General features: G+C 39.4%; 1 protein-coding gene across 4 annotated transcripts in view; it reads left to right on the top strand.

Annotated features, from left to right (window-relative positions):
* Positions 1-1668: 1668 nt before the first annotated feature.
* Positions 1669-15396, top strand: part of TTC39C (tetratricopeptide repeat domain 39C) — a 37061-nt gene continuing 23333 nt past the window's right edge. For 2 of the 4 annotated variants that reach the window (XM_072852618.1, XM_072852617.1), the window contains exons 1-4: positions 1669-2059; positions 12782-12830; positions 13420-13476; positions 14379-14507. In XM_072852618.1, coding sequence (XP_072708719.1) covers positions 1914-2059; positions 12782-12830; positions 13420-13476; positions 14379-14507 — 381 coding nt within the window. In that variant the 5' untranslated portion in view covers positions 1669-1913. The remainder of the gene's footprint in view (positions 2060-12781; positions 12831-13419; positions 13477-14378; positions 14508-15396) is intronic. The other 2 variants (XM_072852620.1, XM_072852619.1) reach the window with 1 other exon arrangement.

Here is a 15396-nt window from a genome sequence, read left to right as displayed (position 1 = left end):
AATGCAGTATCTTGCACACACCTGAGACGGAGAATAAAGGTGGTGAAACTGCCTTTTAGGTGAAACTTCCTTTTAGCGAGGCTGCTTGAATTTCTGGAGTCCAAATTTCACAAATAACCTGTGAATACATGGGAGAACACGTCATTCCCCATTCACGCTGTGCTGACTGCCTACAAGCCCCTGAGGATTTCTAAGCTGTGTAGATCACACTGTTTTGGAGATGTGCATTGTAACAGAAGGCATGTTCTCTTCAAACACCCCTCTGAATATCCAGCTCTGCTCAGTAAGAGTAAGACTGGAGGGGCTGGGAATCAGCCAAAGGGCCTGATTCACACCTGACAGATTTCAGAAGCCTCCTGGCATTAGACAATCCTCACCTTTCAAAAGGTGTTGTCTCGAGGGGTTTTTGGTACAGAGTATTTCCGGAGGTGGTGGTAGCAATTCCCCTAAGACATGTACAGAAATATTGCTACTTGATTCATAGGAAGACAGACGTTTTTCTTGACAGGGAAGAGGGGTTGCTACTAAAAGTAGAGTGTGGTCCCATTCTTTTGTATGCTATCAAGTGTGTGTGTGTGGGAAGGCTGATCCTTGAATTTTCACAAGAGCAGCTGTAGCACAGTCCTAGCTGACAGGAAGCAAGACCAGGTTATAGGTGTTTGTCTTCATCTAAATTTAAGAGCAGCAAAGAAAGCCTCTTCCTGCAAAGGAGGGTGAAAACAACGTGGGTGTATTTCCAGTGTCCAGGTACTTGGCCATTTTGGGTCGGAATGGATACATTTATGTAGATGTACTTTCTCACCCATCCTGTGCTTAGAAACACCTGCCAGACTAGCCCATATCCGAACCAAACTTGCAAAATACTGATTTTTGCTGTCAAGCTTCACGGGCAAGTTCACATTACTGCTAATGCAGGTAGGTGTCAGGAGTTAGGGAGTAAATTCCTAGAAACCCTACAGTTTCCAGACTTGCACTGGGGAGGTCACAAAGTCACCATGGTACAAATAAGGAACTTCAGTCTGTGCTAGTGACCTCGGCCACTGACTAAAATCACTTAAAAAAAAAAAAAAATCAGTTCCCTGAAAAGGGAAAACTGCGCTATCAGACGAGGACTTCCTTACTTCACATCCAAGGCCCGGCTGCGGCCCCCGCTCCCGCACCCTACCCGTGGAAAACGCCTGTAAGTTTTGCGAGAAGCCTCACGGCTGTCGAGAGCCCTCTTTGCGGGGAGGGCGGCCGGTCGGCTGCCACCCACTCGTCTGCGCCCACCAGCGCGGCGAGGAGAGGGGTCCGCGGGGAAGGAAGTCACACCGAGGAGAAAAAACTCAAAGTGGGACAAAACGAGCAAGCTCCGCAGACAAATTCCCTCCAAGCCAGACATCAGCTCCCGCCTCCCTCCCGCCGGGGCCCGCCGTGCCTTCCCCGGTGCCAGGGGGACGGCAGTTCCCAGGCAGAGGACGAACAAGGGCGGCTAAGGGTTCCGCGGGGAAGCAAACTAGCGCCATCCCCCCCACCCCAGGCACCGCCACCACAGGAGCCACCACAGGAGCCGCCCCACGGCCGTTACATCCCTCAGCCCCTCGCCCGGCGGCCGCGCCGTCCGCCGCCACGCATGCGCGGCCCCCTCGGCGCCTGCGCGCTGGGGAGCGAGGCGGGCGCCGCTGCTTTTGGAGGGCTTGCGGGCGCGAGGCGGCTGCCGCGTCGCCGCAGCGCGGGCGGGTGGGGGGAGCACGGCCCGGCGGCGGGCTCCGCGATCGCGCCTCCGCGGGTACCGGGCGCCCCCGGCTCCTCCCTCGGGCACACCGAGGCAGCACCGAGCCTCCCGGGAAGGGGGTGCGGGCGGGCGGGTGGGTAGGTAGGTAGGTAGGTAGGTAGGGTGAGAGCCGGCTGGGTCCCGCTGCCTCCTCATCGTCATGGCCGGCTCGGAGCAGCCGCCGCCGCGGCGGGAGGACGGGGAAGCGCCGCTGCCCATCGAGGACGCAGAGCTGGCGCTGGCCGGCATCAACATGCTGCTGAACAACGGCTTCCGCGAGTCCGACCAGCTCTTCAAGAAATACAGGTAGCCCCGGCCGCCCCTCCGCCGACCGCTCCCCGGGCACCTTCTGGCAGCGCGGCCCCAGGCGCCCCCCTCCGCCCGCCGGCGGCGGCCCGGCCTCCGCGCACCTGTCCCCGTCACCCACCTGCGCGGCCGCGCCGGACCCGCTCTCCCCTCAGGCGGCGTCCCCAGGGTGGCGGCGCCTGCCCCTCGGCCCGCGGTGAGCGGGCGGCGGGGCCGTGAGGCGCGCAGGGCCCCGCGCCCTGGGCAGGGGGGCTTGGCGCAGGCAGCCTCGCCCTGCCCGGCTCCTCGGAGCGGAGGGGGTTGGCGCTCCCGGTTGCCGCCTCAGTCTGCGCTCTCGTGGGGAGAGGGCACGCGTGATTCGCCCTCGTGGCCGGGGGGGTGTGAGGCTGCGGATCCGCTTTGCGGGGTCTCCGCGGGGCTGCAGGACAGCGCGTTGAGTTGGCGCGGGGGCGGCGTGCTGCTGTGGAAGGTGCCTGCCGCCCTGTTGAAGGGGTGGGGAAGGGCTGGGCAGGGGTCGGCGGGTCCCTCGGTAACGTTGGCTGCGTTTCACTAACGTGAATGAGTAAACACACGTGCGCCTGAAGACGTTTCCTGGGGGTTTTCGCTTCAATGCTCCTATGATGCTGGCTTCAGCCGACAAAACGGGTACTGGCAAAAGGTCCTTGAATGCTGCTGCGATTATCTTCAGGCTGCAAGGTTATCTTCATAATCCCTACGTACCTCATGTCTAGGTTTGTGCATTAAGTAGTCATCCGGTAGGAATGGCATTAACACAGCTGTGTAAGTTGGTCTTAAAGAAAAGATTGCCTATACCTGTCCTTTTTGTCTGAGGATTAATGCATTCCACACAAGCTTGAGCTGCTATAATTGCGCATACATTCTAAATAATTAATATGCACTATACTGCTGTTGTCTGTATGGTTAAAAAAGACTTCGACTTAAAATAGCACTTCATAGTGATGGTGTACTTATGTACTTAAATCTTATTTACAAAAAGGCTGTTTGGAGATAGAGTGGGGGGAGTGAGACAAATTAAGAAAACTCCCCTTAATAGTAATGGAATAATAACTTCACTGTGTACCTGCCACAGTCTAATATTAAACATGTCCTTCTGTCTTTAGTGTGTACTGCTATGTTACATATGCAATACTGTTGTGTAGAACTAATTGGAATATTGTAGGTGACAAGTAAGGTCCCTATTCTGCATTCCTCACATTCATATGAAGTTGCACCATATGAGTTACTTCTTTCTTGAGTCTGTTGGAGTTGTCAGTTGTTCTAGGTATCTAAGGAACCTGTTGGTTTTGGTTGTTTGTTTTTGTGTTGTGTATTTTTTTAAGGTACCAGGTAAGGAACACTTGATGAGGTTTTCTCCCCTCCATTTTTTGTTGTGTTGTGCCATTGCTTTTTATCAGTAGTATGAATCTGGAAGTGGTCTAGGAATTCTAAATATGTGATGCTTCTTATAGTGTATAGTAATGCTAGGGAGTAAAATTGTTAAGATTCCTATTTTCAAAATGCAGCTTAATCCTCCCTTGAAAGGGTGAATAATGATATCTTCTGCAAATTGTTCTCTTGGTTATCTAGAAGGTTTATTACTAAGGATTTGTTAAATGCAGAAACTTATCTGTCTTTTTTCCAGGTGCAGGCTTTTCTTTGTTCGATTTTTATCAAGAGGTGCCTTTAAGTTCAGTGTACTGTTTGATCTTGGACTTTAAACACTACCTGCAAGGAGTAAATAGGAATTCCTTCGTTAGATTAAGTAGTTTTAGGATTAATAAATTGATAATCACTGTCTTAGTTTCTAAACGACTGTGAAAAATCTCCAGCCCTGTCTACCTCATCCCAAAATTTGTAGCAGGGTTCCTCTTGCTGTGAACTAGTAGACCTTCATTGAATTGCAGATTAGGTGTATGCTGAAACTTCGCATTAGAGGTAGGAGAGAAGATAAAGCAAAGTATGCTCAGCTTCCTATAAATTCGGATTTTGGAGACACATGCAATGAGGTTGACTTTTTTTCCCAGTGGTTTTTGGTTCTATACTTGTATTCGATGTATTCTTCCTACAAGGACTTAAGTAGTGCTATTATATATTTCTCTGTATACAGCCTTAACTGAGTATATTTTTGTTGGTGTATGTTTGAAATTATGAAATAGAACCCACCCTAAATGGGACTAGTAAGCCGAAAGAGCAGCTTTTGGGAGCTCTCCATAATTTAATACGGATGTTTGTAATTTGCAGCATTAGAGCTCAAACATGTCTGATGAAATGCAGCTTTTTGAACTTGATGCGTGTGTGTGTTGTCTGTATTTCAAGTGACCTTTCTTATAGAAAGTGTTAATTCTGGACTGCTGCCCATGCAGGTAGTTTAGCTCTTTTTCAGAAGCTTAACAGTTAGCAGATGAATCCTAGAAGTAAAGAGAGGAATGGAAATTTTTTTTCTTATGGAAACTGTTTAAGAGCCTGCAAGACTATTTAGAAACTCAATAATTCAGCAAAACTTCAGTTTCATTAGCCACATCATTTAAACTAGTTAAAACTGTTTCTTAGAAACTACTGGTTTTGCTTCTGCTTTTTATTACTTTAATTTTTCTTTGTGGGAAAGTAGACAACCTTGATGAGCCTAAGGACAACTGTCATTCCAAAGCAGGCTGGATCTGTTTGTTTCTTTGCTATTCTGCATTTTTGCATCTTCCAGAAAGCTGGCTGATGAACCTAAAATCAGTTATATTTGAAAGGTGGTCATAATGCAGTCCTTGAGGAAACCAGGGTGGAAATGGCAGCTGTGTTTCATATGTATCACCGTAACAGTAAAGTCTTGCCTTTGAAGAGTGGTGGTACTTCAAAGTCATTAGCTATAGAACCATTGTTTCTGTGTTGGGCATGGGAGCATACTATTTTGTCTTTTGATGTTTAGAGCTCATATATATCTATTTTAGAACCTGGAGAAGTTAGGTGAACATGTCTGTTTTGTGTCAGATACAACATGTAATTGGAACTGCATTGACTATCACTGTAAAGCAGTTGATTTGTGAGGTGTAGTTTGTGTCTTGTTTGTTTTAACTTATACTTGAGAGAAGATACCAGGGTTTTAAAAAGTATCCGCAAGTAGCATCAACATCTGCATATGCTTTTTTGTGAGTGAGGTTGTTTTTTTTTTTTTAAGAAGTCTAGATCCTTCACCTGCTAGTGGTGACAACCTTCTGAACATGAATCAAATACCAATGGATATGGTATTTTCATAAATCTGCAAGAGACAGCACCACCATCTTTAATGCTTGTAGCTGTGTTAGGTCACCACGGTGCGAACTCATATTTGCAACTGTCAGATATCAATCTTTCTGTTCAGCTTGAACAATGCTGATGCCATCCCATTTCGCATCAGTTTAAACTTTGAGTACTGGTGAAAGCTGCGAGAGATGGGGAGGTTAACCAAGGACACAGGCATTGGAGATGGAGCCCACAATCAGCTCGTGGGATGGCAGTCATTTTGGTGAACCACCCTGACACTAGCAAGAAAGCTGGAATTGGAGTGTTCTTCTTTCCCCTTCTAGCTTTGTGGATTCCTGAACATTCAAGAAAAGAAGAAACTGTCAGAAGACCTTTTTTTTGCTGATTCTTCACTTTTTAAGAGCATTTGCAATTCAAAAATGATTTTAAAACTTCCTCCAGCTAAGAGGAGAGAAGACAGTTTCAAATATAGTCCGGTGCTTTTTAGCAGAATGTTGACTCACAACATAAGGCATAAGATCAGGGATATTATCTTAAAAGAAATCCAACAGTCTTCTGTCTCCTACCAGGGAAATATTTGACTCTTTGTGTGAATGACTCTTACTTCTGAGAAGACTCGAAGTTTTCAACTTGCATCTGAATGAAAAGAGAAATGGTACAAGATGGATAAGTAAAATGTGTATAATAAGGTCATCTCCAAAGAAGAAAATGAAGATGATGTAGAGGAAATGTGATTCTAAGACAAAATGTGTAAAGATTTAAAGAATGGGGTCACTGTAGGAAAACATGCTGTGCAACCTGCTAGGGTAAAGCAGAACATGGAGAAGAATGGGAAGTTGGAGCAAATGGGAAAGTGAGAAAAAAGCTTAGTATGCTTCCAGAAATTTTTAAAGTTATGACATGTTACAGTATACGTATTAACAGACATACAAACTTCAGTAATGGACCAGAAATTCCATTGTGGGTAGGTGTTTGAACCTAATATTACCAATTTAAAATGGTGTCTGTGGCTAAAAATACTTTTGACCCAAATACAAGTTGAGACAAGGTGACATTAAGCCAGCATTGATCAGCAGGTAGATTATGGCCTATGTACGGGCAGTCTAACTGCTGTTGAAATTCTTGTTTATGGAGCTCAGCAAAGGAATCTTAAGAACAAAAATTAAGTGATTTAGTAGATGTTTCAATAGCTTCTCTAAAGGTAAGGACAGCAGGGTGATGTAAGTCAGTTGGGGGAAAGATGATGGCATCTTGACTGGCAGTGTGAGAATAAGTCATGAGTGCCTTGGTAGCAACCCTGTGTGCTTTTGTTTATTGTAGCAATAGGCAGATGAGCAGCTGCTCGATGGATGTATAGAAAGGACAGTTATATATGAGGGAAGTGATTTTTAGCAGCAATATTCTAAATGTGTACCTTAATGAGGTAAGATTTCATTGCTCAAGGCTAGGCAGAGCATGTTAACATAATAATGGTGCACATAAAAGCAGTATCAGTCTTCCAGTTACATGGCTAGGTTAGAAAAATTTTAAGTGTTCTGCAGTTTAAATCTTCAAGACCTGTGTACATAGAGATGATCACATTGAATGTGATGTTTAGTTTTGTGGCCTTCGTGACAGAGACAGGTGTTGCCAAAAGAAGGGTAAAGAGGGCAGGGGGAGGTCGAGAGATCCACTTGGCATATGAAGAAAAATCTGATGGCTAGAAATCCATGGAAAGATGACAGAAAGCTAAACAAAAATCTGAGTTTATAACTCAGAAGTTAGAAGTCAGATTTAGTGGAGATTGCGGAAGAGGTGTGATAGTAAGCAGATCTTATTTTAAAACTAAAGAAATGAAGTTTGTGAAAGATACAGCTATTGTAAAGACTTCTCACTCTTCTTAGTGCACCCATTCTTTGATCTACTATTTCTAATACATTGTTTCAGGCTATTGTAATGGGATGGATATATTTTTGTTTTAGTATACTTTAGGAGCTCAGAGATACTAAGAAGATGTATGATGTAAGCTGCTATAGTTTGTCCTGGAACATAATTTCAGTCAGGTTAGTTGAACCTAAGGTGGAAGAAGATTTTGCGAAAGTCCATAATTCTTATGGATTAAGAGTGTGCAATTGGACAGTTAGTACAAATCAGTTGATATGTTATAACTAGCTTGTCTCAGCTTTGTAACTACTTTTCAAAGTAAAGGTGCAATTTAAAATGCTTCTCATAATTCCCAGTGTTTTGATATTCTTGTGCATCTAAACTTAACAGCCTGAAGTTAGAGCAAAACAATCCCCTGTTAATTTGTGTAAGGACAAAACAAATCAGGTAAAAACTGGATGGGAAAGGGCCATTTCTCTTTTGGTTGTGTATTTCTAGTGAAAATAGAAGTGTATGATAAAAACTCATTTAACAATTAAAACAAAATTGGGCTGATTATGAAACATAAACTAAACCCAGATCTGACATTTGCAGTTCTCAATGTGTGTCTTAATGCTTTCACGACATTTATATTGCATTACCTGTTTCATATACCAATATTGGGTGAGATGTTTACTTGTATAAAGATCTGTCTTATGTTTGTAGTCTCACAAATAATTTTTAGAATATATTCTAGAATAATCTGTGATGGAATAATGACCCAAGGTTTTGTATGATTTTGCAGTAAATTACTTACCTTTATATATAGGTTATATGTATTTCTGCTTGTTTTAAAATATTCAGTAGCTGCTTCTATATTTATCTGTGAACTTACATTAATTCTTAATTTTTCATTATGTTTTACTCTCCTACTTTGGAGGAAACCCATTTGTTTTGTTTCAACTTGAGCATCACTATCAGTATGATGACTGGAATTCTTAGTGGACCATGGTTAAAGGTAACAGTGCCTAGAAAAGCAGGGAGGAAATGTTGGCGGGTTAATTACATTACTTAAATTTAAACCTGAGCTAGGCTGTAGTACTTTTAGAAGCTGATGTATTTGGAAGTGAAATACTACCGTGGAAATGGATGTAGAAAAAAGAAAATACTGATAAGTAATTGATTTTTCTTTTGGTGTGCTTCATTTCTGATTTATTTTTTTACGGTAAAATTGGACTGTAATATCTCAGCCTTAGTAAACCAAGGCTTAGAACTCCTGAATGTTATCATTGTGTGTGAAAATGAGGCACGGGAAACACCCTTCTTCTGAAAGTGAATTAACATCTTAAAGATAAGCCGTGAAATGAGGTGAATTAGTTAGGGTTTATTGGGGGAAGCAATGTCTCATATAACACTAGTTTATATACCAGGAAGAAAAGTCTACTTCAGTGCTCTTAAGCTTATGACTTAAGTTTAGTTATACATACCAACTTTATTGATATGTACAACCTTTTACTGCGGTATCTTGTAGAAATGGTGTTAATAGCACACTTTCTTATAAGAAATATATCTTCTGAGTCCTAGTTTGGTAGGTGAGGTGCAAACAGTATTTTACAAAATATGTCTGGAGACTGAATTTTTCTTCATCTTTGAGCTAATTAAAAATCTTGAGATTTTTATTTACTTAATGGAGGTTATTGCTTCAAAGTAGCAAGGACAACTTGGGTAGTGCAGTGTCCCAGTGTTCATTTGTATTCAGTTCCGTAACTTCTGTCAACATGAATATGGCCATTGGTTTCCTGTTAGTATTTTCTCAAGTGCCACCTCATTTGTTTGTATCTTAACAACTTTTTGGAATCTGTCAAAAGATGTAAAATAGCATCTGATGCTGAAGGTCACTTAGAAGGAGTTTGAGCCAATGGTTTTTTTCATGGAATTGTGCTTTTCTTAGAAATTTACTGTCATCATTATTCATGCCTTAGTGTTTACTGGGACAGTACTGTGCCATTGCAAACCTTTTTCCTAGGTCTCAAGGAAAAGATAACCCTAAACTGTTGAAGAATTTATCAGTCAACATAATATTCACAAAGATTGAGTACTAAATGCGTTGGTTGTTTAAAATGGAGTTTAAATGCTGAAATTACCTTAACAAATGATCTTCCGTAAAGCTGCAACTATAGTCTCTACCCAGTGACTACGTAAGAATGTGGCAGAAGCGTTCCTTGTTTTGTTTAGTGATGACATGAACTCTGCATGAGGAGCTCCTGCAGTGAAGTTTTCATGTTTTTATTGCCAAACATCATGGTCTCAACAGAAGCAACTCCCAGACATGGTGTAACATTATGCATCATGTTTTCTTGCTTTAGGGTCCTTATGTGCTACAGCCCATATGTGCTGTAATGACAATGCTTTTTATAGATTAAGTGACTGAAAATTAAGAAGGACTAATCTGCAACATTTTACCTCATGTATTACAGCTAGTGATAATTTCAGAGCTGTGGCTCTTGAGTTTTTTGTTGTCTTTAATCATGGTGGAAGAATTGTAAACAGTGAGCTGTGAGTGTCAGAGTGCAAGTGGGGAAGCAGTTTTGAAAGATTAATATTTATTTTTGGGAAAAACCTCAGTTTTACTTGAACAAATATATGTTAAAATACTTAGACAAATTTTCATTGCTTGCAGTAAGTGCTTTGATATCTTTTGTAACCTTGGAAGAGCAGTTGGCTCTCAACTGTAACTAATTGCCTCATTTTTTAACAAAGTGTTACAATTTACCAGAAAAGAAAGTATACTCTGAAAAGAAGTATAAAAGCTTTTAACATGTATATTTAAATGTGGATACCTTCACACATGTATATGTGCACTCTTAAGAACAGGTTCTTAAAATCCTGAAGAGAAAAGAAAACCAAATTTAAAAAAAAATGTTTGAATAGTATGCCCAAATTAGCATACATATTGACCTGCTGAAACAACATATATATGCTGTTTTATTCTCAACTATGTTCCTGTTTATTCAGTTTTAGTGGTTTCGCTTCCAAACATGGCCATCATTCAAATTGCTCTATTTGAAAATATTGTTCCCATAGACAGGGAATCAGTTTACCTCTAAAGCTGATGTATTTCATTTGTTCTTAAGCTTCAGTAACTATTTCTACAACAGGAGGATCTTTTTTTAAAGTTCATAGAAAATAAAAGTAGTCTAGAACTTAAAATGTTTTCATTTGCAACACTTTTACTATTTATTCTATAATTCCACAATATTTAATTTGTATTTGTTTTGCTGATAAAACTCTTAACTTTCTTGCCAAGTCCTAAGGAATGCCTGGATGCCACTTTCTTCTGAGAGCCCACTGCATACGTTGCTAAGCTTATTTGGTTTGCTTATGCACATTTCAGAGGGAAAAAAAACCCACTTCAAAATCTTGATTCTGTTATGCAGAATTTTAGTAAGAGTGTAATACTTATCAATTTTATAAGTAGACTTTTTACAGGTGTTCAGATAACTAAAATTTTAGTTATTCCATTAAAATACTTTCTTTGGATCCATTCCTGGTAATGAAGTAAAATTTTCAGCGTGGATGGAAACTTAATATTCAAGAAGTGTGTTCTAAGAATCTTACTGAAAAGTGCAAACCTAATTAACTATTTCTTACGTCATGCATTTTTATTTTTCTGGTTCTATTCAAAGACTGTTGTGGTTGACTTCTTTTAATTCACTCCGATAAACAATTTTTCTCTGACAATTTTTTGTTCTGAATGGACTTTGGTATGAAAGATTGATTATCTAGAGATGCCTACCTGCTTGCCTCCCCAGAACTTCCTTCTTTCTATGTATGTAGATATAAGGAAGCTCAAAAATGAAACATTTGATTTATTTTTGAGCTTTCTTGGAAGTATGAGGTAAGTGCAACTTCGTACATAAGCACATAAACATAAACAATTTTCTGTGCTGATCTGTTCTGTGGTTTTAGATCCATTGGGTGTTGATAATTCAAGGTGTGACCTTGAAACGTATGGTGGAAGTTATGTGCTGTGGAGTTTGGTGATAAGACTGGCTGCTGAATGGGTCCCACATGCCCCATGGGTTGAAAAGTGGATTATGAGAGCGCCATGTGCCCTCTGCAGCAAGAGTTCATGCTGAAAGTGCCAGCAGCAGCAAGTATAACTTGTGTAGTTGATTTTTACTGCTCTGTGTAACACATCTGTTGGTAGAGAACGGTCCAGGTACTGAATAGCAGAGGCATTTACTGGCAGTTGTTCTTGTTGGCCTGCCAACAAAGGGGAAAATACCTAACCTATTTTTCTTTTGAAAAAATAATGAAATAATGTAGCAAGTTATGTTCACCTTACATTTGTATGTATATCCAGAATTGATCAATGTATATAAAAAGGGAAGGTTTTTCAGTTCTAACTTGCTTTGTTTCTTAGCCGTTTTTCTTTATTTTTCTTCTTGTTCACATCCTTTTAGATATTTATGCTAAATCAAAAAGTGAGAAGGGGGGGTGGATATTGATGACTACCTTTAAAAAAATAATCTATTATAATATGGCTTTACTATTGGAAATCAGTGTTGTAATAATATACTATTTTCTCCATGTTTTTCAAGTGCTTGTCCTATTTTAAAATTCTACTTTAATCTGCTGCTTGCTGAATTAAGTTGGAAACAGCATAAGTACTGTACTGTAGTAATATATGTACCTATAGCATAAATGTTACCTCTTCTTAAATCCTGGAAGTCAGTGTTTCTATATAATTTTTTTCTTCTGGAGTGCTATATGTGTATTATCCTTACTCTGGCTGTGATATTTATACATGGACATATAACCTGGCAGCCCACTGCTGAACAGTGTGGATCAGTGGCACCGCTGAGATCCTGAAATTATTTTTTTAAAATGCCTTCTATGTGATATCACTGGAGCCTCATGGTCTGTGTGACTACAGTAGTCCTGAAGCTTGAAACCTGTCCCATATATTACCAAGATTTTGGCTGCCTACATTTTTTGATCTAGCAGTTGATTTCACTCTTTTGGAATATCCCTGCAAATGGAATAGGCGAAACATCTTAAAACTATTCCACGTAGTGTAGTAAGATACGTATTCTGGGCTTGAAACAAAGCAGCTATAAAACCATAAGCCTTGTAAAAACTTTGTATTTCCAACAACTTAGTTATGTAGCATATGCTTTTTTTTTTTTAAGTCTGAGTAGATTAACTTAAATTCATAGGAACAGGGAGAAGTGGGAATCTCTTAATAGAACCACTTAACATTTGTCTGCTAGGTCAAAATTGTAGTGATGGATCATAGAGAAGACTAGAATTAGCAGATTTTTAATTTTTTGTAGCTCTGAAATTTTTTTGACCTGCACTGGATGTATTTTGATGACAGTTGGTTTTTCTAAAAAAATATGTACAGCTTAATTCTTGAAAAAAAAATTTTTTAAAGATATATTCAAGTCTTTGTAAAAATGATTAAGCTTTTGGGTTTCCATTTCCATTATGTCTTGCAGAATGATACAACATTTGTTTGTAACTTAATATAAAAACCCCAAGATTTATTTACAGATGTATAAATTAAAATCAAGAAATGCAATATTGATCTTTACAATAGGAAATATGTGCAAATATAGTAACTACATTTTGTTTTCTTTACAGAAACCATAGCCCATTAATGAGTTTTGGAGCCAGTTTTGTCAGTTTTTTGGTGAGTAGATGGGAGCAGACATCTCTTCTCTTGTGATTAATGTTTTTATGTGTATGCGTGCATTTGTAATGGTGGATAGTCTAATTTGTTTCTTTTTACGAGACTTAATTTTTTCAAAGTTTTAGATTAAATGTAGCTAGAAAATAAGTTGTTATGTCCTGGTTTCAGCTGGGAAACTCATTTATATAAAACTTGTTTACTCATGTGGTTTAAATTTGAAGTAGAGGTTCTGTGATTCAGCTGGTCAAATGTGTGAAATATTTATGAGTTCCATTAAAAGAGCCATAATAAAACCCTCTCCTAAATGAGCAGTAGAGGTATTATCAAAATAATACTCATAAATGCCATTTTCCTGATAACTTTTGGTATTGAAAACTTCTCCATCCATACTGCTGAAAGTTGTTAATTTGATCCATTCACATTGCTTCCTTTTTGAATATATGAGAACTGAGAATGTTGACTGACTAAAGAGTCATAATGAGCAAGTCAGGTCTGTTTAATGCTTTTCTTCTTAATGTACTAAAAATGAGATTATCTTTTATGAAAACTGAGCAGGTGTATTAGAAAATGTCTGTATCTTGTTTTTTAGACTCTCCTTATTCTGACTTTGCTGCTTAATCTTAGATTGCACCAGAAATTATCTATGGTAATACTCTTTTTAAAGACAGAATTTATTATAATATGCCAGAAATAGATAAGTTGTAAATGAAATTAATTTGAATTCTCTCTAGTGTCTGTAGACTATGCAATATGGAAAAATATATTGGTTAGGAAACCTCCCGGGGCATATGTTTGCTTTTAAGTCAGTGGAGAAGGAGAAAGGAAAGAGGGAGAATCTCTCAGGCTTGCTTATCTAAATTGATGCGCTGAACCAGGGTAACATCACAGTGCAGCATCAGTGGATCTTGAAAATATCTTGCTTAGCTACTGTTCTAAACATAGCAGCAGCACTTTGTGTGCCTGTGTCATTCAGAGCCTTCGTTTAATAAAGCATTAAGAAAAGAAGTTACTTGTGCTGAAATTCTTTATAAATTGGTTCAGCAGTAGTTGCAGTCAGATGCATTTTTTTTTTTCTTCCTACATATGTAGGAATTGTGGTTATTATTTTGAAAAATGCATTAGCTGTTACTTGTTACTGACTTTGGAGGCCTGTTATTTACGTGGATGAATTATATATAAGCAGTATCTGCACAGATGCAAATCATGCCTTACATAACAATAATCGAAAATTAATTTATGTGAATTTTTCTTCCACTTAATGTAATGTGACAGCGCATTCAGTTTGACTGTGTGTGAAGCTTTGTTAAGACAAGGGGTTAGGACTTAGTATGTTCTGATTTGTCTTGAAATTTTGGTAAAGCACACTCAAATCTCTAGTTTGGTGTTTGTTTGTAGAAGTATGTGTACTGATGTGTGTGTGTATTATGTTGTTTTTTTTTAAAGTAAGTTTTATTGTCAGGCTTTTATGAAAACTCTTACTATCCTATAGCTTTTGTAGAAATAAAAATATTTGATTTTTATCATTCAAATCTGTTTGGGTTTTGGTAGAATGCTATGATGACTTTTGAAGAAGAGAAAATGCAGCTGGCATGTGATGACTTAAAGGCTACAGAGAAACTTTGTGAAAGTGAAGAAGCTGGAGTTATAGAAACAATCAAGAACAAAATTAAAAAGAATGTAAGAACATTATTTGTAAAATATGGAATTGTGTGTCAGATAAATATTTCTGGAAACTTCCTTTCTGGCCTCTTTATATTTTGAATAGATGATTTTTTGATATGTGAAGAGCAGTTGAGATAATAAATTTAGAAAGTAAGTCAAATATTTTGCTTGGATTTCCTAAGTATCATAAAATACTCAGTCAGGTAGTTCCTCTTCTAAAGCAGCAGGTTGTGTTGATGTTAGTAATTATTTTCTTAACACCTTTTCTTAACCTCAAATTAGTGACCTACTAAAATTATTTCAGGAAGCGTGGGGCCTGTCTAATTCAGGCTAACTTTAATTCATACATGCTCTAGTAATGTTCAAAAGTTGTAACATTGAGGCTGCATAGTGCTGTGTGCCAGGCATATTCCTAGGGAATTTTCCTTCCTTTTTTAGATTTTTCATTCTAAATAATGAAGGAAGAATAAAGCATGCAGATTGAGAACTAGTTAAAGTAGTAGTATGGAAACGTCCAGTGAGTGGCGTGCCGTGTGTGACATAGCAGATCTACAGCAGCAGCAGAAGCCATTGCTCTTCAATATTTAGTTTACTTGATAAAAAGTATTGAACCTGACATGCATAACTCTGTGCTCGTAAGAGGCACTGTATTTTCCCTGCCACTTGTCGTATACCCCTTTCTGTGCTCTTCCTATCAAACATCTTTTAGTTGCGTGTCTGATGCATTTAGTAATAGTTAAATGAAATTTAAATCTGTTCTGAATATTCATAGAATCTTAAGAAAAATAGCTGATAGCAAATATGTAAGGTTTCCTTGTTTATTAAGTAGGAGCTCCCTTAATAAAGCTCATAGCTCTGATGAGCTATCAAAGAACTTTTAGCACAGTTCTGCACTTCAAAATGC

The sequence above is a fragment of the Ciconia boyciana genome, chromosome 2 (assembly GCF_034638445.1).
Source record: "Ciconia boyciana chromosome 2, ASM3463844v1, whole genome shotgun sequence".
Taxonomy (NCBI): domain Eukaryota; kingdom Metazoa; phylum Chordata; class Aves; order Ciconiiformes; family Ciconiidae; genus Ciconia; species Ciconia boyciana.
The sequence above is the reverse complement of the archived record's forward strand: the minus strand, read 5'-3'. Positions and strand labels throughout refer to the sequence as shown.